General features: G+C 38.7%; 1 protein-coding gene across 1 annotated transcript in view; it reads left to right on the forward strand.

The window, feature by feature from the left end:
* The window catches only part of RAB2A (RAB2A, member RAS oncogene family), an 88,608-nt gene extending 65,611 nt beyond the window's left edge, over positions 1-22,997 (forward strand). The window contains exons 7-8 of the mRNA XM_032882609.1: positions 20,501-20,569; positions 22,600-22,997. Of these exons, the coding sequence (XP_032738500.1) occupies positions 20,501-20,569; positions 22,600-22,695 (165 nt within the window). The 3' untranslated portion in view covers positions 22,696-22,997. The remainder of the gene's footprint in view (positions 1-20,500; positions 20,570-22,599) is intronic.
* The last annotated feature ends 2,670 nt before the right edge of the window (positions 22,998-25,667 follow it).

Below are 25,667 nucleotides of genomic sequence, written 5' to 3' on the forward strand. Positions count from 1 at the left end.
ATATATAGCAATGAACACCAAAATTTAAAATACAGTACCATCTATAATCACACAAAAAGAAAAATACCTAGGTTTAAATCTAAAAATAACATGTACAGAACAGGACATATATGCTAAAAACTGTAAAATGCTGATGAAAGAAAGAAAAATACAAATAAATGAGGAAATATACTATGTTCATTGTTTGGAGTACTCAACCTAGTAAAGATGTCACTTCACAGATTGATCCAGAGGTTTAATCCAATACCTATCAAAGTTCCAGTAAGATTTTTTTGATAGATATTTGACAATATTATTTTAAAATATAGATAGAGGGACAAAAGACCTAGAAAACTAAAGCCATTTTGAAAAAGAATATAGTAGGGGAATCGTTCTTTGATTTCAAGCTTTCACGTAGACTGCGTGATACTGGTAAAGGAATAGATACATACAGCAGTGGGACAGAATAGAGAAACAATAAATAGACCCATACAGATAAGCCCTAATGATTTAACAGAGGTACAGAAATAGCTCACAGAGGAAGATAGCCATTTCAGTAAATGCTCTAGCAATTGGATGTTCCTAGACAAGTAAATGAACCCGAGTCACACACCTTATACAAAAACTAACCCAAAACAGATCCTGGAGTTAAAAGTAAAACATTTAGCTATTTATATTTTAGCGGGGGAAAGGGAGAAAATCTTCAGGCTATCATGATAAACATGCTTGTCAATAAAAGCATTTATGCTTATGGATCATGATTCATAAAAGGAAAAATTGTTTGCCTTTTAAAACTTGTGCTCTGTGAATGATCCTGGTAAAAAGATGAAAATGAAAGACTGCAGACTGGGAGAAAATACTTGTAAGCCAAGTACCAACAAAGGACTAGAAATACTTGTAAGCCAAGTACCAACAAAGGACTAGTATCTAGAATAAAAAACTCTCAAAACTCAATAGTTTAAAGAAGAAATCAATCCATTTAGGAAATGGGCAAAAGACATGACCAGAGATTTCATCAAAAAGGATATATAAGCAAATAAGCACTTGAAAAGATACTCAACATCAACCAGCTGTTAGGGAAATACAACTTAAGACTTCCATGAATTATCACTATACATCCATCAGAGTGACCAGAATTTAAAGTGACAACACCAAATGCTGACAAGGATATGGAGAAACTAGATCACTCACACATTGCTGGTGGGAATGTAAAATGAAAGGGCCACTCTAGAAAGTGTGACAGTTTCTTTAAAAACTGTACATTTCAGGGATGCCTGACTGGCTCAGTCAGTAGAGCATGCAACTCTTGACCTCAGGCCCATGAGTTCAAGCCCCACATTGGGGGTAGAGTTTACATAGTAAAAAATAAATAAAATGTGGAGGAGGAAAGGAAGGAAGTGAGGGAGGGAAAAGAAAGAGAAGAAAAGAAACTAGATATTCAACTACCATGCTGTCTAGCAGTTGCTCCTCTGAGCATTTATCCCAAAAAAATGAAGATTTCCAGAAACCAGTACACAGATGTTCATTGCATCTTTATTCACAATATGGCCAAACACTGAAAACAGCCTGGATGTCCTTCAACAGATGAATGATTAGACGAATAGTACATCCACATTACAGAATACTACTCAGCAGTAAAAAGGGATGAACTAGGGGACCCTGGGTGGCTCAGATGGTTAAGCATTTGCCATTGGCTCAGGTCATGATCCCAGGGTACTGGGATCAAGTCCCGCATTGGACACTCTGCTCAGCTGGTGGCCTGCTTCTGCCTCTCCCACTCCCCCTGCTTGTGCTTGCTCTGTCAGATAAATAAAATCTTAAAAAAAGGATGAACTATTGATACATGCACAACCTAGATCAGTCTCTAGAAATCTATGCTTAATGAATTAAGTTAATCCCAAAAGATTGCATACCGTATTGTTCTATTTATATTACTTCCTTTAAATGACAAAATTAGAGAAATGGAGAACAGATTAGTCACGGCCAGGGGGTGTCAGGGTGGAAGGAAAGAGGATATGTTTACAAAAAAGACCAACACGAAGGATTCTTATAATAATGGAAATCTTCTCTATCACTTATCAACATTTTGATTATATCAGTGTCCTAACAGTGTCCTCTACGTTTCCAAGATTCTACCATTAGAGGAAACCAGGTAAAGGTTACACAAGATCTCTTTGTATTATCTCTTAAACATGCATGTAAATCTATGATTACTTCAGAAAGTTTTATCAAAACACAATAATAACCACATACAAACAACTTTAATTAAAGTTAACCTGTTCTTAAAGATCACAGTGACAATTTTTTTTTTTTTTTTTTTTTTTTAAATATTAAGGGACACCTGGGTGGCTCAGTGGGTTAAAACCTCTGCCTTTGGCTCAGGTCATGATCCCAGGGTCCTGGGATCGAGCCCCGCATCAGGCTCTCTGCTCCACGGGGAGCCTGCTTCCTCCTCTCTCACTCTTTGCCTGCCTCTCTGCCTGCTTGTGATCTCCGTCTGTCAAATAAATAAATTAAATCTTTAAAAAAATAAAAAATAAAAAAAATAAAGATTAAGAAGCCTCACGATTGTATTACAAGAAAATACAAATGTGAGAATATGGAGGAGTGTAGTTACAAAAGCTTAAGTGATATTTTTTGAATTTATAAAGAACACAATTTCTTTTTCAAATTATTAAGTTATTAATTTCTTTTAAGGGGGCACCTGGGTGGTTCAGATGGTTAAGCATCTGCCTTGAGCTCAGGTCATGATCCCAGGGTCCTGAGATGGAGCCCTGCATTGGGCTCCCTGCCTGGTGGGAAGCATGCTTTCCCTCTCCTACTCCCCCTGCTGTGTTCCTGCTCTCGCTCTGTCTCTCACTCTGTCAAATAAATAAAATCTTTATATATATTTTTTAAGATTTTATTTATTTATTTGTCAGATAGAGTGAGCACAGGCAGACAGAGTGGCAGGCAGAGGCAAAGGGAGAAGCAGGCTCCCTGCTGAGCAAGGAGCCCGATATGGGACTCATCCCAGGATGCTAGGATCATGACCTGAGCCGAAGGCAGCCTCTTAACTAACTGAGCCACCTAGGGGTCCCTAAATAAAATCTTTAAAAAAAAAAAAATCTTTTAAGTATGACTCTTTGGGAACTCTCTCACATTTTTGCACAGAGCAATTTTTTTTTTTTTACAACAAGTTCTTCTATGCTGTATATTATGTATTTTAGCTTATGCCTAACAATAAAGTTACTGTTCAGATTTTTATTATGCATACTGTTCAGATTTTTATTATGCGTACATAGACTTTCTTAGTAAGATTGTTCAGAAGTAAGAAGAAATTATACTAGTATTCATGAAAGAGACCCCTGAGCTATATAGAATAAGGAAGACCTGGTCAGAAGATAATAATGAGTTTTACATGGCTCGAAGTAATTGAGGGAAGAACTCCAAAATTGGGCTAAACATTAAGATGTCTTGCACTTTAATAAATAACCAAGTATTTTTAAAACAAAGTTCATTCATGACCCTTTGTGCATGTCAGACTTTAAAACCAATTAAGTACATCATTAAGTAATGAGTATTTCAGTGACAGTATACATTTACCCATTAGTTTATTTTTCTACATCACTTGTATTAAAGCATTTTGCTCAGCTCACAGTGAAGTTGATGGCCCTATTTTAAATCATTTTAAACAGTTGTCACCACTTAAAAAAGGAAACCCATATACCCATTATCTGGCTTCAGAAGTTATCACCATTTTGACATTTTGATTTTTTTTTTTTATTATGTCCTCTGTTTTTTTTTAAGGAAATTCCAGAAATATTTTACTGATAAATATTTCAGTGACAATAATTTAAAAAACACATAACCATGATACCATTATTATACGTAGCAAACTTAGCAGTAATTCCTTTATAATATCTGATAATCAAGTATGAGTGGCATCCTTTTTATTTCATTCAATTGATGTTGAAAAACAAGTACTTGTTTCTTTCTTTGAGGTCAGAAAAGACTAACAGGTGTTGTTTCTGCTTTGAGGAGAGGGAAGGAGGAGAGCTAAGCATTCATCAGGCATCTGTCTTGGGATAGGTACTCAGCACCAGTGCCTGTGGCAGGAGAGCCAATACCTCAGTGGGAAATTATACAGCTCATAAAATTGCAATATACGATCTCCAGGATTTCAGAAAGAATTAGCCTGCTAGAATTAAATCCAAAGAGGAATCATGATGAAACACGGGAGATAAATATGCTAGTTTTACAGGGTCTAGAGGTTCTTAGTGGCTTAGACTTGGCATTGGAGCACACAAGAATGAATTTCAGGGAAATTTGTTCTAAGTACTGTGTCTTATCATTGCCATCCTCTGTGGGAGAGGCAGTTCAGGACAGTGGGTAGAACCTTAGGTTCTGAGCTCAGATAGGAAATTATTGTCAGCTTACCGCTTAACCTTGGAGGACCCATTTCTGGAAGAGTGGATCATGTTAGGAGTTAAAAGAGTAAGATAGCTATCCTAATGACACATCCTACTCACCCAGTGAGAGTGGTAGTTGATTTTTGGGCAGCTCACAGAAGGTCATTATCTCCCCTCTTACTTTTTTAAAATTTATTTGAGAGAGTGCATGTGCGTATTTGTGCACACGCGTACGCTAGTAGGAGGAGCAGAAAGGGGAGGAGAGGGAATCTCAGGCGAACTCCACATGGAGCACAGAGCCCAGCATAGGGGTTGATCTCATGACCCTGAGATCATGACCTGAGCTGAAATGAAAACTTGGACACTCAACAGACTGAGCCACCCCCATTATCCCCTTTTTGTAATCTATTAAGAGTTACTCAATTCCTAGCCAGTCTTGGACTGTAATACATAGAGAGGAACTTGGGAAACCCCTGCATTGAAAGACAAGTCTCTTAAAGGCCATTTTTTTAAATATAAAATAAAAGAGAATTACAGAAGTTTCTCCTTATCAATGGGGGGATATGTTCCAGGACCCACGGTGGATGTCTGAAACTGCAGGTGGCACCAAACCCTATATGGAACTATATATAAAACACTATATATATAACACATTTAACATATATGTGTTTCTACACATATATACCAGTGAAAGTTTAATTCATAAATTAGGCACAGTAAGAGATTAATAACAATAACTTAACTGATAGAGCAATTATAACAATATACCACAATAAAAGTTTTGTGAATATGGTTTCTGAAAACGTCGTCCTATACTATACTCACCTTGGTGATGATGCGAGCTGGTACATTGTGTTATAAGATGACATGAGAGGCGTGACATAGACATTGTGATGTAGCGTTAGGCTGCTCTTGACCTGATTGTACATCAAAAGGAGGATCATCTGTTTCTGGAACATGGTTGACTGAGGATAATAGTAACCATGGAAAGCAGAACCGCCGATAAGGGGGACTACTGTATGTTAAAAGATAGAAAGATTTATAGAGAGCCAGTGTCCTAATCATGGACCATTTGACTAAAAGTTCTTTTAGAAATTTAAACTTAGGGGTATCTGGGTGGCCAGGTCGGTTAAGCGTTCGCATTCGGCTCAGGTCATGATCCCAGGATGCTGACATTGAGCCCCACATCAGGCTCCCTTTTCAGCGAGGAGCCTGCTTCTCCCTCTCCCACTCCCCCTGCTTATTTATGTTCCCTGTCTCAACTGTGTGCGTCTGTCTCTCTGTCAAATAAATAAATAAAATCTTTTAGAAAAATTAAGAAGAAAAGTTTTTTTTAAAAAATTTAAAACTACATCGTTTATTAAGGTTAAACATGGTAGTATGATGATTCCTTTCTGTGTATAACCAGACCTGTTGCCTTTTGCTGTTATGCTGTAATCTATTTTTATATTTTAGTCAAGATCTAATTACTATCATGCAAGTAGAGACCATGACATTTTTAACTCTTGTACTTCCCTGGAAGAGATTGGTTAATTTGCAGCATAAGATGACAGCATTTTTCCGACCTTAGTTGAGTTGTTGCTGAAAGTAAGTTTACTATTAATCTGTGGATCTGTTGATTTACTATTCTCTTGAATGATTTCATCCATGAGAGATCTTTTGAGGGGAAGAACAGCCAAACTGGTGTTAGAGAAAAATGCATAGGATGGCCCATAACAAAGAATTACGTGGTATAAATATCAGTAGTATTAAGGCTGAAAAACACTGAGCCAGAGTAATAGGATACAGTTAAAATCAGTGAAGTGAAGCACCAACAGCTCTGTCATCCACACGTCTGCTTTATTCATTTAGAAGTACATGGGATGCTGTATGATGATCTTAAAAATGCTTTATTTAGGGGCGCCTGGGTGCCTCCGTCGGTTGAGCATCTGCCTTCAGCTCAGGTCATGATCCCAGGACCCTGGAATCAAGCCCCAAAGTGGGCTGCCGGCTTGGGGATTCTGCTTGTTCTTCTGCCCATCCCTCTCCCCAACACATGCTTTTTCTCACTCGCTCGTGTTCTCTCTCTCTCTCTTTCTCTCTCAAATAAATACAATTGTTTTTTAAAAATGCTTTATTTCAGAGCTGCCTGCATGGCTCAGTTGATTTGAGCATCTGACTCTTGATTTCAACTCAGGTCATGATCTCAGGGTGGTGAGATCAAGCCATCAGGCTTCAAGCTCAGTGCAGGCTCTGCTTGAGATTCTCTCTCTCCCTTTCCCTCAACTCCCCGTCCCCCCGTGAACATGCTCACTCACTCTAAATTAAGTAAATAAAATCTTTTTTAAAAAGTGTTTTAGTTCAATGACAATCGGGTAGAAAGTGAGGACAGAGTGCTCTTAGGAAGTGACACCACTCCTGCTTCTGTTTGGTGGGCTGTCTCTGACCTGTGAGTTCTGCAGTGAGTATCCTCAGCTGTTATCAGCATCTTCCTGGTGATTTGATACCTGGATCCAGGTTCATTCTATCCCTAATCCCTCCTGACCTCCTTCCACGTCAGCCACTACTAACACCATCATTCAGCACTGCTCTACTTCCATACCTTGAACTTTTTATTTTCCTTAACTCTGCCCTCTCCTATTCCAGTTGTTTTGCTCTTGCCCAAATTTATGTTGCTGTTCTTCAACTGGGATCTTAAATCTAAAATGACACCAAGACTGTACTTTCCAATATTTGGGGGGGGGGTGCCCGCTGACTCAGTCAGTTAAGCATCTGACTTGATTTCGGCTCTGGACATGATCTCAGGGTCGTGAGATGGAGTGTCACATCAGGCTCCATTCCGGGCGTGAGCCTGCTTGGGGTTCTCTCTCCCTTTCCCTCTGCCCCTCCCCTGCTCAAAAAAGATTATTTTTCTGATTATTTTTTAGAGAGCATAAAAATAAAATACCTTAGTCTGCCTAAACTAGAAATGACTTACAAAGGTAAGAATTCCTCAGACTAAGATCTACTGTTTATAAAGTCATATAAGATTAATACCACACACATATAAACATTAGCTATACACAAACATAGAATGCTTTTCTATGTAAAACCTATTAGCAAACTGCTATAGTATACAAATATTATGTTTAAGTATATTGGTTTCTAAAGTATAAGTTATAACTTCTGAGTTACAGATTATAATAAGGGAATTCATTCTTCCCGTGAAGTGGATTTTAGTCACTCTTAACACAACTTGGAATAGTTCTAGATGTGCTATTATCATTTATTCTTTTTGTTATTCACTGAGGAAATACACCCATATCTGTGATAGTAGAAATACACCCCAGAGTTCATCTCCTAAATGTCAATGAAATCAGAAAGCCAAATTCAACCAAAATAATCTTGTCTATATGGTATTTTCCACAGTAATAGGAGACCAGAGCCCAACTCTGAATTTTCAATTTCTAGTACTGATTTTTTTTTAAATACGATATTTGGATACTATACTTATACATTTGAGTTTCTAGCATATGGAGGGGAAAACCCATTCAGTTGCCTGTCATTTATTCAAGTAATATTTATGCTGAGTATACAGAGCATTTATAGTGAAATGAGGAAAATGATATATTTTTTTAAAGATTTTATTTATTTATTTGACAGAGATCACAAGTAGACAGAGAAGCAGGCAGAGAGAGAGAGGGAAGCAGACTCCCTGCTGAGCAGGGAGCCCGATGTGGGACTCGATCCCAGGACCCTGAGATCATGACCTGAGCCGAAGGCAGCGGCTTAACCCACTGAGCCACCCAGGCGCCCCGAAAATGATATATTTTAGGAAATTTTAGGAAATGGATTTTTAGGAAATCCATTGTAGGATTTTATTTTTTAAGAAAATGAGTTTAATCTCTATTTCTGACCAAAAAAAAAAATCCCCTTGACTTCCATTTTACTAAAGATTTTGCTAATAAGAGAATAAGAATCAGCTATGTGACCAGCAGTAAATATTTTTGAATATTAGTTTTGGCTTCTGTTTTCAGCCGAGACCTTGAAGGTCATTGAGGACACCCAAGATACCATGTGTACCTGGTAACTGTCTGACTCCTCAGGAAAACACCTCCTCAGCTGCTACCGGCTGGCAGTTCATTCCAGAACCACAGCTTTGTTGAGTGTCCTACTCTGCAGTGTCCCAGGAAAATCTGGCCTCTGTCGTCTACCCTGTGACAAAACTGAGGAGTTGGTATGAAGATTACAGGAAACTCCTTCTGTCACTGGAATCCAGTGATGTTGGTTCCACACGTGTGGTGTCAGCATTTAGAAGAGTGTCTCATAAGTGGAAAATGTACTTCAGAAGAATTTTCAGGTGATTAAAACATGCCAAGTACCTGAAACAATGCAGTTGTATATTTGTATGGCATGTTGTCAGACTTCTTTCACATAGATTATCCCCTTTCTGCTGCGCCACACAGTAGAGAATAGCAGTAGTAAAGACTATTCGATCCTCTTTAAGGAGCATTAATTAAAATGATCACCTCTAGAGGTGCCTGGGTGGCTCAGTGGGTTGAGCCTCTGCCTTCAGCTTGGGTCATGATCCCAGGGTCCTGGGATCGGGTGCTTCGTTAGGCTCCCTGCTCAGCAGAGAGTCTGCTTCTCCTTCTCCCTCTGTCGCTCCCCCTGCTTGTGCTCTCTCTCTCAAATAAAATCTTTAAAAAAAATTTAAATAATAGAGGGGTTGCCTGGGTGGCTCAGTGGGTTGAGCCTCTGCCTTCAGCTCGGGTCATGATCCCAGGGTCCTGGGATCGAGCCCCAAATCAGGCTCTCTGCTCGGCAGGGAGCCTGCTTCCCCCTCTCTCTCTGCCTGCCTCTCTGCCTACTTGTGATCTCTCTCTCCCTGTCAAATAAATAAATAAATCTTTAAAATAAAGTAATAGAATAAAATTATCACCTCTACATAAGGTTCCATGATCAAACGTGTTTAGGAGGAGCTAGTATGTATCCCCCTTGTAGAAAACCAGAATTCCCAGTAGTTTATTAGTTTCTGAGGAACCCCTGTTAAGAAGCTTGTTCACTTTTTATTTAACCCAGAGATTTCCCAGTGTGATTTAACCCTTCTCCCCCCAAAAATGGAATTGGGGTAGGGGATATGTAATATCTGAAAAATGAATGGACCTGGCTGGCTCTTTGAATGGAGAATATGACTCTTGATCTTGGGGTCATGAGTTCCAGCCCCACATTGGATGGAGAGCTTACTTTAAAAATAAATAATATGAACAATTCCCCACCCCCAAATCAGTTGTATTTAGAGCTGTGCTTCTCAAACATTAATGTGTGCTCAGATCATCTAGGAATCCTGTTAAAAATGCAGATTCTGATTTCGTAGGTCAGGGGTGTGGCCTGAAAGCCTGCACTTGGAACTTGCTGTCTAGTGTTGTAGATGCTGCTGCTCCTAGGGCCGGGCTCTGAGGAGGGCAGAGACTGCGGAGTTCCTTCAGCTCTGCTAGCTAACAGAAGAAACTGGAGGGCTACTCTCTTTTTCTGTTCCTTAGAAACATTCCTTCAAACGATTTCATCCTCTCCTTCTCTAGTGATTCTTGGCTCTCAGCATATAATTAAATAATCAAGTTTCAATCATTTTAAAAACAAAAACCTGTCATTCCCAGTTCTGGATATGTTCTCTTCTATCTTCTTGTAAACTCCATCTCCATTTCCTCATTCTTTTTCACACCTCAGTTCACAGGTCAACTTCCTCTGCCATGGACAAGGTTACCCTGCACCTCCTAATTGCCTGTTCTAACAAATACTTCTCTGTTCTTGCCTGAACCAGTTCCTTTGGGTTTTTGAATCTTCAGTAGCCTATGTCTTAAAGTGTTTCTTTTTCCCTGACCCTACATATAGTCATTTATTCAGTGAATATATATTGCTTTCTACTTGTGTCTTGTTTCTACCTGTGAAATATCTTCCCAAGTTGCTCTCTTCTCTCATTGCTATTGGATTCCCTGTCTTAATTTTTCAATCCTCTACATTGTTGCCTCTGAGATGTTCAGAAAAATGAAAATTGAATGTCACTCCCCAGTTTTACTAAACCGATGTGTAGTGGGCTCCCCACAGCTTCAGAATCAAACTCATTAGCTTGGAAGACAAGTCCCTTTATTGGCCAGCTCCATACAGTGTGCTCTCTGTATTCTACTAAGAGCTCACCAGCTGGGTGGTACTCTCTCAGCCTGCTTCCACAGAAAGTGTTCTCTACCCTTGAGATGTCCTTCCATCCTACCTGATCCTTCAAGGATATAACAAAGTCTCATACCTCCTCTTGGAATGCTGTGACACACAACACACCTTCCCTGCCCCCTCCGCCACCAGCCACCAGGCACATGCACACATAGTCAGCAATTATGTGTTCTTTTCTCTGTGTTCATTCCTGTATCTTCCTGAGCATGAATTTATCTTAGCACTCTATCATGATGGTTGTTTTTCATGTTGGTTCAACATAAGGGCAGCATTCCTTGAAAATGCAGACTATCTTTTCATCTCTGCATTCCCAGCACCTACCACAGTTTCTCCCCTGTATAGTAGATAATAAATGTTTGGATGGTGAAGAATTTATTTAATTACTTCAATCTTGTCCTTTTTCCTTCAGTCTTAATCTTTTATGCTTTGGTCCCACTTGTTAATATGTAGATGGAATTCTGTCTTAAACCTTCTTTGCTTTAGAGCAAACCCATGAGATTTTTAAAATCCCAGAACAAATTGCCTTCTCCTTTGATAGGAACTTCTTTCACTAGCTACCTGGGGTCTTGGTAGTTTGAAAAGATTTTTTTTTTTAGACCCAGGAATAGATGTCAGAGAGATTACAGCAGGCTAGGAAAAATACCCCTTCCCAAAAGCCTCATGCTAACTTCATGAAGATTTCAAAATGCCTCAGAAGTGATGTATTATAATTATATATGTAACTGTGTGTGTATAGTTTTATTTATATATATTTATTTAATTTATATATAAATATGTTTAATATATATTTACATATTTAATATATATTTATATATAAATATATATATAAAGGAGGTGTGTGTATGTGTCTGTGTCCTTCCCTGTCTTTCTTCCTGAGAAAATTTCGTTTTCTCAGAGTTGTATATTACCAAAACTCATAGTATTATATTCTCTCTAGGGACTAAAGATGATTGTGGTGTGAACCGCGATTAAACTTGCCATTTGTTTAACAGTTGTCTCCTTATCAGATATTCTCACTCTCTCAGCCATTTGATGGGTTATTTTTCTCTGTGTGCATCAATTTTACTTACGGGAAACCAGAAAAATATATAAACATCAAACAATGTTGAGGCAAAAGTCTAGTAATTTAAAATATCTTTTAAAATGTCTTAAATTCTTGGGGTGCCTGGCTGGGTCAGTCAGTGGAGCACTCAACTCTTGAACTCGGGGTTGTGAATTTGAGCTCCACGCTGGGTGTAGAGATTGCTTAAAATCTTGAGGGGCACCTGGCTGGCTCAATTGGAAGAGCATGTGACTGAGTCTTCATCTTGGAGTCATGTGTTTGAGCCCCATGTTGGCTGTAGAGATGACTTGAATAAATAAACTTTAAAAAAATCTTTAAATAAAATATCTTTAACTATTGAAAAATCAAGTCTGACAGTTCCTGGCTTAGCTGCTAAAGTACTGAAAGATAGAACCAAGGGCGCCTGGTTGACTCAGTTAATCGTCTGCCTTCAGCTCAGCTCATGATTCTAGGGTCCTGGGATCACGTCCCGCATCGGGCTCCCTGCTTGGTGGGGAGTCTGTTTCTCCTTCCACCTGTCTCCCTTGTGTGCTCATGCGTGCACCTCTCTCTCATGCTCTCTCTGTCTCAAAATCTAAGCATAAATAAATAAATGATAGATACAGCCAAGATAATAGCTGAAAGCATAGTCAACTAGCTAGCCCTAAGACAGATTGCAGTAACTTGCCAAGCCATCTGACAGGATAGGTGAATTTTTATGTCTAGGGAAAACACATGACTTGCGTAACCAAAAACACCCAATTTCAAAGCCCCTTGCTAATGTTTGTGTCCTGTCCCAGTACCTCCAAATTTAATTTGTGTTGAGATAACATCTTACTTGCCTTGGGCTGTATTATAAGTGGTGGAACAGATATTTCTGTAAAGCTGGAATGTGGTATAAACTGAAGTGTTCTTGTCCCTTAACCCTGTTCTCAGTGTCAAGGGTACCACACGACTTTTTCACTGGAAATTTGACCTGTCTTTATCAGGTTTCCAGCATCCTTGGAGGAGTGTTTAATAAATACTTAGACCCTAATAGGAAGATTTTGCTGACCATCATCAGTTTCTCCACCCCTTACTTGGCCATCACCCAGCAGAACTTGGATCATCCAAGCCAAACTAACTTTGAAATTTGCATTCGTTTTCTCTACTGAACTAAGGGAGCTAAACATTCTTGGAGAAAGTCCTGCTGATATGTGCATATCACACACCCACATACTCATGCACTTATAGTGCGTAGTCATGTAAGCACACAGTTATCTAGATCACCAGCTGCCAAGACTTTCCACCTGTATCTGACATAAGCATAGAATTCCGTGTGTCTAAAATAAACTCTTCATTCTCTCCTTGAAACCTGATTTTTTTCCTTTTTATTTTTCTTAAGGATTTATTGGTTTGTTTTAGAGAGCAAGTACTAGCAGAGGGAGGGGGAGAGGAAGAGAGAGAGTTATACTGCCCACTGACCATGGAGCCCAACACAGGGCTTGATCTCACAACCCTGAGATGATGGCCTGAGCCGAAAGCAAAGAGTTGGACGCTTAACTGACTGAGCCACCCAGGTGCCCCTCCTATTTTATTTATCTCAATTCATAGCATACCCTTCCATGTCAGGCATTTTAGCCAAAAGTGGAGTCACCCTTAAATACCTCACCATTCTTTCCCTGTTATTTACCAAGTCCTGTTAATTTCTCCAAAGTAGATATTAAGTTTGATCTTGCTTTCCATTCTTGTTGCCACAGTTAATTTGTCGGGCCTTCATTTCTTATCTGGATTATTGTTTTAGACTCTCTACTGGTCTCCGTGTTGCCAACCTTGCATCCTTATAAATTCATCATAAAATAAAATGAAAACATAAAAGAAAATTCCTTTGAGTTGTGTTAAAGATAAGTGATCCTGATAAAGGGAAGGTAAATGTGGCAGAGTGTCAGTCCTGCTGCTCTTGCTTCTTCTGCAGCTGTGTGTGGTCTTGGACAGATCATTTCTCCTTCTGCAGCTCAGTCCTATCTATAAAGTGAGAGTTACTATAGATCAGATTTAGCAGTGGACCTCTTTCTTCTAATGAAACACAGGAAGCCGTATGAAAGAAAAGCAGAGTGGAATGCCATGAAGATGAGGGGGAAAGAGGAGTTTCATTCTCCTTTCACTGGGTTCTCCCTACTTCTCCCTCATCCCCTACAAGATGTCCATGAAATACAATTTGAAAGCTATTTATTGTATTGGATGTTGTGTGTATCTTTAGTTTCTTACTGAAACTAAATCAGATAGACTCAGAACATTTTAAAGCCACAGAATTTGAAGGAGTTTGTGTTTAAACTGCCTAATCTTGAGTTCTAGTCTGATGTTCCTTTCACATGACTTCCCTGTCTTTGCATAACATTTAAGCCTTATCTTACTGTATTTTATTTTCAGGGCTCACTGTACACGTTGTATGTTGTTAATTTATTTTTTTAATGTTCATTTTTTTTAAAATCAAGATGCTTTAATTCACTGAATAATAGAGATAACCATTTTTTTACTTTTTTTTTTTTTTAAGATTTTATTTATTTGAGAGGGAGGTGAGAGACAGCACAAGCAGGATGAGGGAGAAATAGACTTCCCACTGAGCAGGGAGCCCAGTGTGAGGCTCTATCCCGGGACTCAGGGATCATGACCTGAGCTGAAGGCAGACACTTAACCAGCTGAGCCACCCAGATGCCCCTTAATCCTGATCACCATTTCTCTCCTTTACTCTGCTGTGTTTCAGGACACATTCGCATTTAACATGTGTACCTTCTTCTCTGTTGCTCCCCACACATCATCGCGCTCACACATTTATGATGCTGAAGGCTAACAAGCCATGAGTGCTTACTACTTGCCAAGCACCATTCTCAGTGCTCTACACATTCATCCTCCCAACGATTCTGTGAAGTAGGCATTAATATCATCAGTATCCTCATGCTACAGAGACGGTAAGCGGTGTGTCCAAAGCAACACATCTAGTAAGAGGTGGTGCTAGAGTTAGAACCTAGATAGTCTGGTTCTAGAGCTCTACTCTTGGCCATTCTGCTAATATAGGGAGAATGTCATCCCACAGATCTTCTTGGAAGCAGATGAAAGTAAATTAAAGTTAATTTCCTTATTTTTACATGCATTTTGAATTTCTTTCAGAAATAATGAAAACCTGTGCAAATTACTTAGCATAGTGACCCACCCATTAGTGAGTACTTAGTAAATATTGGTTATTATTAGCATCATCACATGGACACCTGTAATGTTCATAGCATTGATTAGGGATTGAGAAGAAAATTAAACATTTTAGTTACCTCACATTCCCCAGTTCTAAGAAAAAAAACTGAAGAATCAACTGATTGCACAGCATACTTTGCTGTCATCTAAGACATTTATTTATTTAAAGACTTACTTTTATGCAGTCTCTGCACCCAGCATGGGGCTTGAACTCACAACCTTCTGATCAGGAGCCACATGCTCTACCAACTGAGCCAGCAGGGCATACCCCTGTTCAAGATGTTTCAGTGAAACTAAGATACTTTGATTTGTTTTGAATTCTTACCTATCAGATGGTATAGTTTTTCTCTTGCCACCAGGTGGCAGCATGTGACATAAAGAAATAACTTAAATCCTTTATTGTAGACAGTCTTCAGTATTTTGCTTTAAAAACTGTTAAACCATAATAAAAATGAAACATTGTTCTGTGTTCACCTCTGCCTCTGTTCTCTCTCATTGGCTGTGAAGGAAGGCCCTTTAAGCATATGATGTCCTTGTCCTACATCTAGACCTGCCTCAGTCCTGCCCTGCACACATTCTCCCTCTGTCAGTGCAGAAAGTGTCTTTTTCCTGCATCTTCAACAGAGATTTAAGCCCTTGTTCTTAGATCCTCCCAACTGAATTGTTTAAGTTCAGCAACGACAGGAACTCTATCCTCCTCTTCCCTGTATCTTCCATAGGACCTAGGGAGGTACTGAGTCTAAGGTAACAATTTAACAGATGGCTGCTGGGTGAATGACACGTGGCAGGATATGCGTCAGCTAGTGTGTTGAATATTTCTTGGAATTATGATGCATTTTGTGGTTATGTTTATTTTAATTTTTGCTAGGGAAGTCACTGAAAATGGACTTAAATTTAGGTATTATTAGTGCCAGGGGCTGAAAGATTAGTGTCTGAGGTAGAAGGTAATTAATGGCTAATGAAGGTAAAGAACTGACCGTGACAGTTAATCAAAGTCGGGTAAAGGGGAGAGCTAATGGTAAAATGAAGAGAGAGTCAGGCCTCTCTGATCCTGGAGTGCAGTCCTGCATGGGAAAGCAAGAGGCTCGCAAATTAAGTTGGCTACACGGGAATCTATTTCTACTTCATAATTGTGGATCTGCCTAGATACTGTTTGTTCCTCAGTGTGAATAATGAAATCTTCCGACATCGGTTTCTTAGCAAATGTTTTTTCCTATTCTATAACCTATTAATATTCAGATTTGATTGTATTTGTGGAATATAGAAGTGTACAGTGTTCTTGCTTACAGTTCTGACTTATGTGGCAAAAAGAGTGATCTTTAGGTTGTGCTTTGACAGTATTTAACTAATGCTAAACATTTTCTGTAGGTGTGCCATCAACTTGCTTCATTTTTCTGATAATAAATAAATGTTCCAGATAGATTAATTTACCAGGTTGCAGCCTCTCTCCTTAATGACGTGGACCATCGTCATTAGCACTTGTACTCTGCCATGAGCTGTGAGATGTCCCCAAGTTTGCTGTCCCTACACCTGCCGCTGTATGCAGGCTCCCCCATTGCCTCTGCCCCTGATACTGCTTGGGTTCATCCCCGCCTACCACTCACAGACACGCCCTCATGCATGCTTCCCTTTTCTTTTTTCTTTTTTTTTTCTGCTAAGATTTTATTTATTTATTTGTCAGAGAGAAAGAGCACCAGTGGGGGAATGGCAGGCAGAGGGAGAAGCAGGCTCCCCTGCTTAGCAGAGAGAGAGCCAGATGCAGGACTCAGTCTCAGGACTCTGGGATCATGACCTGAGCTGAAGGCAGATGCTTTAACCATAAGAGCCACCCAGGTGTGCTTCCCCTTTTCTTTATCCTACCCCCTCCTCAAAAATTGTTTCTATGGCCTGGGAAATAGAAGAAGTGAAACTGGTTAAAATTACATTTAGAACTGGAAGGAATTTCAAGTTAAGACTGTCCTATGAAAGCAGGAGAGCTTTCGTGTAAAGGCTTTGTAGTATCTAGTTAAATTGTTGCTCATTTCTTCATTGTTGTCTGTGTTCTAGAGGTGTTTCACATCGTTATATTACAACCTTGAAAAATATATGTAGGGATTGCTTTTTAGTGACTTGAGTGAAATGAGCAATTAAAATTCTAGCCAGTTATTGTAAGAGGTGTCTCTTATCCTTCTGAGTTCTTGAAATGCTTGCAGCTCTGAGGGACAGATACCGTTTCTAACACCCAAGACTCTTCTCTTGGAAGTTTCATTTCATCTCTAATAAGCCTTAACAGTATTTGTTTAATGTTCATTGTATTTGGGGATTCAGCAGTTTCAGTCGATAGCCACGGGCTTTTAAAACATGTGAACTAATGTCTGCATTTGTCACATCGGCCTTTAAACTAAGGCCTCATTAAGATTGATAATAAATCATTTAATAATACATTTTAAATATAATTTTGCCATCATGTAAACAAAACAACCTATTTATATGCTATTATCTTTTTAATATGCCCAGTGGAGTGGAAGATATGTTATTTCAGTATTTTCAGTATATAATCATGAGTTGGAAGGCAAGTAAATGTAGCATTGTCCAAAGACTATCTCATGGGGCACCTGGGTGGCTCAGTAGGTTGGGCCTCTGCCTTCAGCTCGGGTCATGATCTCGGGGTCCTGGGATCGGGCCCCATGTCAGGCTTCTTGCTCGGTGGGGAGCCTGCTTCTCCCTCTGCCTCTGCCTGCCTCTCTGCCTGCCTGTGTGCTCTCTCTCTCTCTCTCTCTGACAAATAAATTAAAAAAAAAAAAAGACTATTTCATTGAGATGATGAGAATTATGAAAGGAAATATAACTATTTGTATATATTTCAATTTGTAATGAAATTAATTGCATGTCATTCTGATATAAAATACATCTTTTTTTTTTTTTGTAAGATTTTTAAATTTATTTATATGACAGAGAGAGAGAGACAGCCAGAGAGGGAACACAAGCAGGGGGAGTAGGAGAGGGAGAAGCAGGCTTCCCGAGGAGCAGGGAGCCTGATACGGGCCTCGATCCCAGGACCCTGGGATCATGACCTGAGCCGAAGGCAGATGCTTAACGACTGAGCCACCCAGGCACCCCAGATATAAAATACATCTTAAGTCCATTGAGTACAACTGTTCTTAAAGGTACTTAAATATTAAGTACTATTCAGTACTACAAAATTAGTAGTGACTTAAAAATCTTAATATCGCATAGCTTTCTTCAGCCAGTTTTTAAAATGATTCATCAACAGATTGGTAAAAATGTCCATTTTTGTACATAAATTGGCACATTTAGTGTCTTTTATAATATAAACTCTTGTTTAGGGGTGCCTGGGTGGCTCAGTCATTAAGCGTCTGCCTTCAGCTCAGGTCATGATCCTGGAGTCCCTAGACTGAGCTCCACATCAGCTCCCTGCTCAGTGGGGAGCCTGCTTTTCCCTCTCTGCCTGCCTGCCTGCCGCTCCCCCTGCTTATGCTCTCTTTCTCACTGTCAAATAAATAAAATTAAAAAAAAAATGCTTGTTTATATGAAGTTGTAACTCCTTTATGGGATCTTGTAGTTCTGTCTGATGTTCTAGGGAGATGTATACATGCAGGGGCCCCTTTAAGGATTTCGAGCCCTGTGAATTTATGAATCTGTTGGCTTCAATATTTAGTTAGCCCGGTTTCTGAGACCATCAACCGTAATTGACATATTATTGGAAATAAAGTTAAGTTTTCCCTTATTTATAAGGGTAACTTCAATTTTGAGGAATGTGAATCAATTCAGAGTTGGCTGGAAGCCAGTTTCTCCTTCACTGTAACTCCAGCGCACACGAAAAGCGCTCTCGCTTCCTGAGAGGCTTGTGAATCTGCAGTGATTAATTCTTCTCATTATTTTGCTGCAAATTCTCATGACCCTCTCTGATGATTCGATCAGCCACTTAGAGTTTATGCATATTCATATCTCCGCGCCCCTCCTGTAGTCACTCGCGTCTCCGCTGCCGACTGGTGTGTTCTTGGTGCAGTAATTGAGCTGCGGTAGATTGATTACTCTGGGGAGCTGTAAGGCCTTTAAAGGTGAAAACATATCAGTCCTGTTAATTAGGAAACAAAAGCTCCGGTGGCAAGTTCAGCCGTGAAATGTTTCCAGTGTGGAAAAGACGAAAAGTAGGATTGGTTCCTTTCCATGAACCTGTTTACTTTTTAAACTTGGACTTAAATCTGTGGCCATGCTAGCGGAGAATCGCCTTGTTTTATGAATTTTCAGAGAACGCTTGCTGAAGGGGACCCGACTTGGAAAATGAATGCTGTTATCTGTGCTCTCTCAGATGGGATAGTTTAGAGCGTGAATTTATGAACACCTTCGGTAACACTGGCACTATTCGTATAAAACATCTCAATATTTATTTGTATTTATTTGTGTTTTTAGTAATCTTTACCGTCACCGTGGGGCTAGACCTCACAAACCCAAGATCAAGAGTCACGTGCTCTCCTGACTGAGCCAGGTGCCCCCTAATAGCTTACTGTTTTACATAGAGAATCCTTGTGGATTCATTTGGTGTTTAGAGGTTTAATTTGGTTGGTGTTTTAACACTGATTTTTTTTTTTTTTTGGTCAATTTAGTAGTATGCTACATGGGAATAGGGTGAAACTTCATTCAGCCCAGCATAAAAATTGAGCTGCTTTTTATCTCTTTATCTTAAGCATCCTTTGATTCTTTTCTTCTTCAACTGTATATTAAGTAATACATTGCCCTGGTGAAAAGGATCGTATATGGAACAGTGGTCTCTAAGAGTAACCTTGTTTCAGCATGGAAGTTCATGCAATGTATCGAACTGACATCTTTTTTCTTATGTGTGGTATCCCTGCCTGCCCCCTCCAGTGAAGAATTTTTCTTTTGGGATATAGTTCAAATGCCATAAAATTTACCCTTATTTTAAAGAATACACGTCAGTAGGTTTTAGTATATTCACAGTGTTGTGCAACCATCACCAATACCTGACTCGGGAACATTTTTATCACCCCAAAAGAAACCCCATACCTCATTATCAGTCACTCCCCGTTTCCCTAATCCTTGGCAACCAATAATCTCTTTCTTCTATGGATTGACCTCTTCTGGACATTTCAATAAATAGAATCATGCTATGTGTGGTTTTTTTACATCTGGTTTCTTTTAGCATAATGTTTTCAAGATTCATCCACATTGTAGTATGAATGAGTACTTCATTTTTTTTTTTTTTTTTTATGGCTGAGTAATGTTGCATTGTAAGGTTATACCACCTTTTGCTTTTTACTCATCAGTAGATTAACATTTGTGTTGTTTCCACTTTTTGGCTATTGCTGCTGATAATGAACATTCGTATATATCCTTGCCTTGTTCTTGATCTTTAAGAAAGCTTTCGGTCTTCACCACTTGGTATGATGATAGCTGTAAGTTTTTCATAGATGCTGTTGAGGGAAGTCCCCTCCTAACCCAACTTGTTTATCATGAAAGGTTGTTGGATTTTGTTAAATGCTTCTTCTGCCTCTGTTGAAGTGATCATATGGTTTTTGTCCTTTATTAATTAACATGCTGTATTACATTGGTTGATTTTCTTACATGGAACATAATGAAATTCTACAGAGTTTTTACATAATGTTCTTTTACTGTTGTGATTTTAAATAATTTGAATCAATTTCTCTACTCTATATTTCAGGCATTTATTAATACAGCAAAAGAAATTTATGAGAAAATCCAAGAAGGAGTCTTTGACATTAATAACGAGGTATATATACATATATATATGTATAAATAAATATTATTGGCTAATATTAATTTAGAGGTGAATTTTAATTACAACATGGATTTAGGAGTTTAGATTTTTTGAAATTCTTAAAAATGGGTCTGTGATATCCGTTAACACATTGTTAGTTTATAATCCTCTAACTAAAGATTTGTTCTGTGTTCTATAGTAGATAAATGTTTATGTTCTAGTAGGGCATCACTTTGTGAAAATGGATTAAAATAAGTGACCATTTATTGCACACACTGCAAAAAAAAGATAAACCCTCCAAAAAGAGAAGAAAATCCACTTTCATACATGCGTCCATATGGTGTCCTCTGCTTTGGGGAATAATTTTCTAGTGTGTAAATTCACGTACTATGTTACTAATGCACGAGGCTCTCTCTGTTGTCTAGCTTGAAAGAGGGAAATACCCAATTTGGAAATGATTCCCAGTATAGCATAGCATGTTTTCAGGAGACTAATATATGTAATTGGCAGTTGGCATTGTTTTTGGTTTTGTCTTCTTTGTAAAATTATTTGATGAATATGATTAGGATGAAATGTAAAGTTTTGAAGCATATAATTCAGTGTTTACCAAAGTTATCCTTCTGACCTAACTCCCCACTTGCACTTATTTATTTCAGAACGTTTATGTGGATATATGGTAGATTATTTACTTTGACATAAATATTTTTGCCATTCCATATTGAGACTTGGTGCTCCCAAGAGAAAAACCCTTATTCCTCCCACAGTTGCAATTAGGAAAGCACAGTGTTAGGAATCCTTTATTGCATGTGTGGCTCCTGGCCTGTACATACATGAGGCTCTTCCCTATAGGTCTCAATATTCCTTGCTAAAACAGCAGTCTACCTGAGGTTTCCAAAAAGTACTTGATTTTCTTGTTTCTTTTAATTTGGAGGTACTATATTTCCTAAATCCTATCTTCTAGGCTTCCGTGCGGCAGATTTGGAGTTACTTTAAAGACAGCAGTCAGAGACTAATGCCAGATAAGTGGAACAGTAATTGGGCCTCCGTTTAAAAGGGAACACTCACTGTTTCTGTCTGGTTTCATATAGTAGCTGACTGCTTTGCTGTGCGCGGGGCCTCTTCGAGTGTAATGTGCTGTCAGGAGCCAACAGGCCGTGCGATTTATTTGGCCCAGTGCCAAGTCTGACTCCTTGATTCCTCAAGAAGTTGCTACCAGCCCAGAGGGGGCAAAACCAATGAGCCATAGGGCATGCTTTTTATTAAAGAGGAGTCAAAAGAGCGAGAAGAAACCACATCAGCTGCTGTCAATACTGAGCGAGTGCCAGAAACCCCCAGGCTACTACCGGGGCAGAGCAACTGCCAAGCACTATAAAGCTGAGATTTACTGTGACGGAAAGTTTCCTTCAGAGCTTAATTTCTGAAGCTACTGTATTACTTTCTCCAAGTGTTGTGTTTGTAGGTAAAAATCCACTTGAGGGAGTGAGGGCTGAGACAGAAGTGTGAGTTTGATGAATGAAAGAACTACTCTGTGTGTGGGTTCTTGGCGAGCTGCCATGTCTTTGGGGATCATAGAAATTATTGATGACACAGAACACTCATATGCCCTTAGCCCGCGCAGCTGATTCAACATGGGGCAGAAACGCCGTCTAGAGAAAAGCTTGGACGTCATCTTAGAGCAGTACAGGGCTGTGCGTATTTTTACCCTTTAAAGATGACTTGCAGTAATCGTTTTAAACAGCGTCTCCATTCTGGGAACACCCCGCCAAGCGGCACTTCGGGTTCTGTCTACTCACAAGTACCTGGGAGGATAAAGGATTCTTTTCAGAAGGATTTCCACAGTATTAGTTTCAAAAGGAAGGAACATCCCCCTCAGAGATACTGTTGTAATGGCGTCAAAAATCCGCTTAATGTCTTTTTTTCCCCCAGTCATTTGTGGAGAAATTATGTCATTAAGAATTCAATAGAGTTCTTTAAATTTAGTTAAACTCTACTATCTGGTTGGGGCCCGTTGACATTTTTATCCCTTTACCTTTCTCTTTCAGGCAAACGGCATTAAAATTGGCCCTCAGCACGCTGCTACTAACGCCACACACGCAGGCAATCAGGGAGGACAGCAGGCCGGGGGAGGCTGCTGTTGAGTCCGTTTTTACTGTCTCGCTGCCCAAATGCGGCTCCTCACTTCCTCTTTCACTCTCTCCTCCTGCTCAGCTGAGACATGAAGCTATTTGAAATGGCTTTATGTCACAGGAGACTTTAATCCTTCAAATTCTTGTATAACTTTGAATAAATGGTTAATGTTCACTTAAAAACGACAGATTTTGGAGATTGTATTCATATCTATTTGCATTTGATTTCTAGGTCAATTGATGTGATTATTTTTGTTAAATGTTGTCTTGTGCCCTTACCTACGAACTGAACTGTATTAAACACTACAAAGTCATCTTGAGTATTTTAAATCAGTTTGTGTGGTTAGGTTTCACACCTGTGGTGACCTAATGTTTAATATTCTAGAACTGTCCTCAAAAAGTTTGTCAATTTTCAAGGCTGTAAGGAAAACCAGAAGGACTCTTTTAATTCTGTATTTATCATTTACTTTCTGTATATACAGTTTAACCTGCTTGGGTGTACTTTGCCAAGCTTGAATTCTTTAATGCATTTGCATAAATTCTATACTGTTTAGAGCTTAAAGCTACAGAAGCATTGTTAGGAATTGCTTGGACACTGAATTTTAAACTTTTTGACATTGTTAACAAGCATGTTCATCTTTTCTTGTCACTAGTCCAAGAAAATATGCTTAATGTACATTACTAAAGGCTATGTATGTGTTAACCTGTTTTAATGCCAAAAGTTTGCTGTATGTCCACAGTTTCTTTAAGACCTCTTCAGAAAAGGATTTGTTTGCCTTAATGAATACTGTTGGGTACAAACACAGTATAATGAGTGAAATGGGCAGAAGCAAGAACTCCCTACACCTAAGCGACTCCAAGAAGAATGAATGTCCACATTTAGATGGCACATTATGAGGACTTTAATCTTTCCTTAAACACAATAATGTTTTCTTTTGCTTTTATTCACATGATTTCTAAGTATATTTTTCATGCAGGACAGTTTTTCAACCTTGATGTACAGTGACTGTGTAAAATTTTTCTTTCAGTGGCAACCTGTAATCTTTAAAATATGGTAAGCATCTTGTCTGTTTTGAAGGGGATATGACAATAAATCTACCAGACGGAAAATCCTGTCAAAAGTAGAAAAGCTTTAGTAATTTACTCAGTGTGGTGGTTTTATCCTTTTTTTTTTTTTTCCTCCCTTGGTCTATAATGAAATTGTTACAGCAGTGCAAAATAAAATCCTATGTATAAAAGTGTTCCTTTTTTTATTATGACCACATCATTTAAAAAAAATTTTTTTTTTAGTACATCCACATGTATTTATTTGAGCATATTTTTTAAAGGGTCAGCATGTTTTAACACCTTTTTTAAAAAATTTTGCTTAAATGTGATCGGACTTAACAATATTGAAATCCTTTTTGTGATGGATGATGTAAGCAAGTATTTCCTACCTTTCAGCCAACATAAAAGTGCATTCAAACTAGAAGAAGGGTTTATAAAGAAGTTCTAAGTATGAAACTACTTTCAGTTCACTCACTGACTTCAACCTTCTGCGGGTCTTCCTTGAAGATTCAGCAATACTCTCGTCAGAGCCCCGCCATTACTCTTGTGGGAAAACACTTAATGTCATCTTAGGTTTGCTTTAATGAACCCCCTGTGGCCAGAGGGAAAGGTGAGAGGAAACCAAGTTTCTTGAGGATTGTTATTATAAGCTTGTCTCTCCTTAAAGTGGTCATATAAAATTCACTGTCAGTAATGATGAGTAAAAAAATGTTGAGACAACCAAGACTTGTTCTGCTGTGTACTGGGAAGAGGGTGCTTTTTTGGAAATTGTTATTTTGAAGCCGCTGTTAACTTTACCCAAAGTTCAGTGTGTTTCTTTTCCATCCATCTCCCTTAATTCTTCTCTAAATCAAGTATAGGAGGAGAAACAAATGGTAAACACAAACAGTAGCAGACGAGCACATGTATTTTAATACCCTAAGAAAAGACGGAGCCCTCCTACAGCCCTTACCACAGGACCCTTAATCTGCTTCCGACTTGGGCAGCAGGGTGAGTAGTAGACTTCTCTATAATTCATTACCACTTCCTCCACAAAGCTCATCTACTATTAAAGAATATGTGTGATGAACCCTTTACATTGGTTGACAAAGAAAACAGTGTTGGCTTCTACCCTTTGCCCATTTTATTCCTATATTCCTATCATAAATACTATAATATTGGCACCTGTAATTGAATCTTTAATACTATAATTGAGTCTTTAATTGAACTTTGATCAGTTTCTGCAGCATCTGTGGACACACTTAAGAGCCAAAAAATCAGTCACTAAAAAACTAGATACAACTTCTAATTTCTTAACGTGTAACATTCCAAAGTTGTAATCTTCATAAAGACAGTGTTACTCTTTGTGTTCTGAATTGAAGACAACTGAATCGGGAGCAAATTTTTGAAAGAATAGTACATAATTTGGTATGTGATTCAAACAACATGGGAGCTGAACCAAAACTTCATACACAGTTTGTTTTTAATTTTAAAATAGGCTGTTAACAGGAAAATAGCCCCTATTTGTCCTCATAGTCAAGAAGGTAGAAATGTAAATGATACCAAAATGTGTTTAATCACTCAAGCAGTGACTTACGTCTGGCTTTGGCACACATTAAATATTCTCTCATAGGTAGTCGAACCCTTTCAAAGCTCAGTACTAAGATTGACAGGATAGGGTTTGACTATATAAGCTAAAAAAATAATGAAAAGAAAATCTTGTTTCATAATAAAGAATTGACTACAAAGAGACTGAAATACCGACCTGCATATCTTAGAAAAAAGAGTTTACGTGTGTTTTGGTGTTCAAATGAAAATGGAACCTAGCCCCATGGTAGAGCATTTGATAATTACATTGGTGTTTACTAGATAATAGTACTTACTTGGTTGAAGTCATGATGGGAAGCTTTAAAGGGCCAGTATGTTTTCAGTATTCAAAAGCTTTCTAATATCATGAG

Source organism: Lontra canadensis, unplaced genomic scaffold (genome assembly GCF_010015895.1).
Source record: "Lontra canadensis isolate GAN:19392208 unplaced genomic scaffold, GSC_riverotter_1.0 scaffold83, whole genome shotgun sequence".
Taxonomy (NCBI): Eukaryota; Metazoa; Chordata; class Mammalia; order Carnivora; family Mustelidae; genus Lontra; species Lontra canadensis.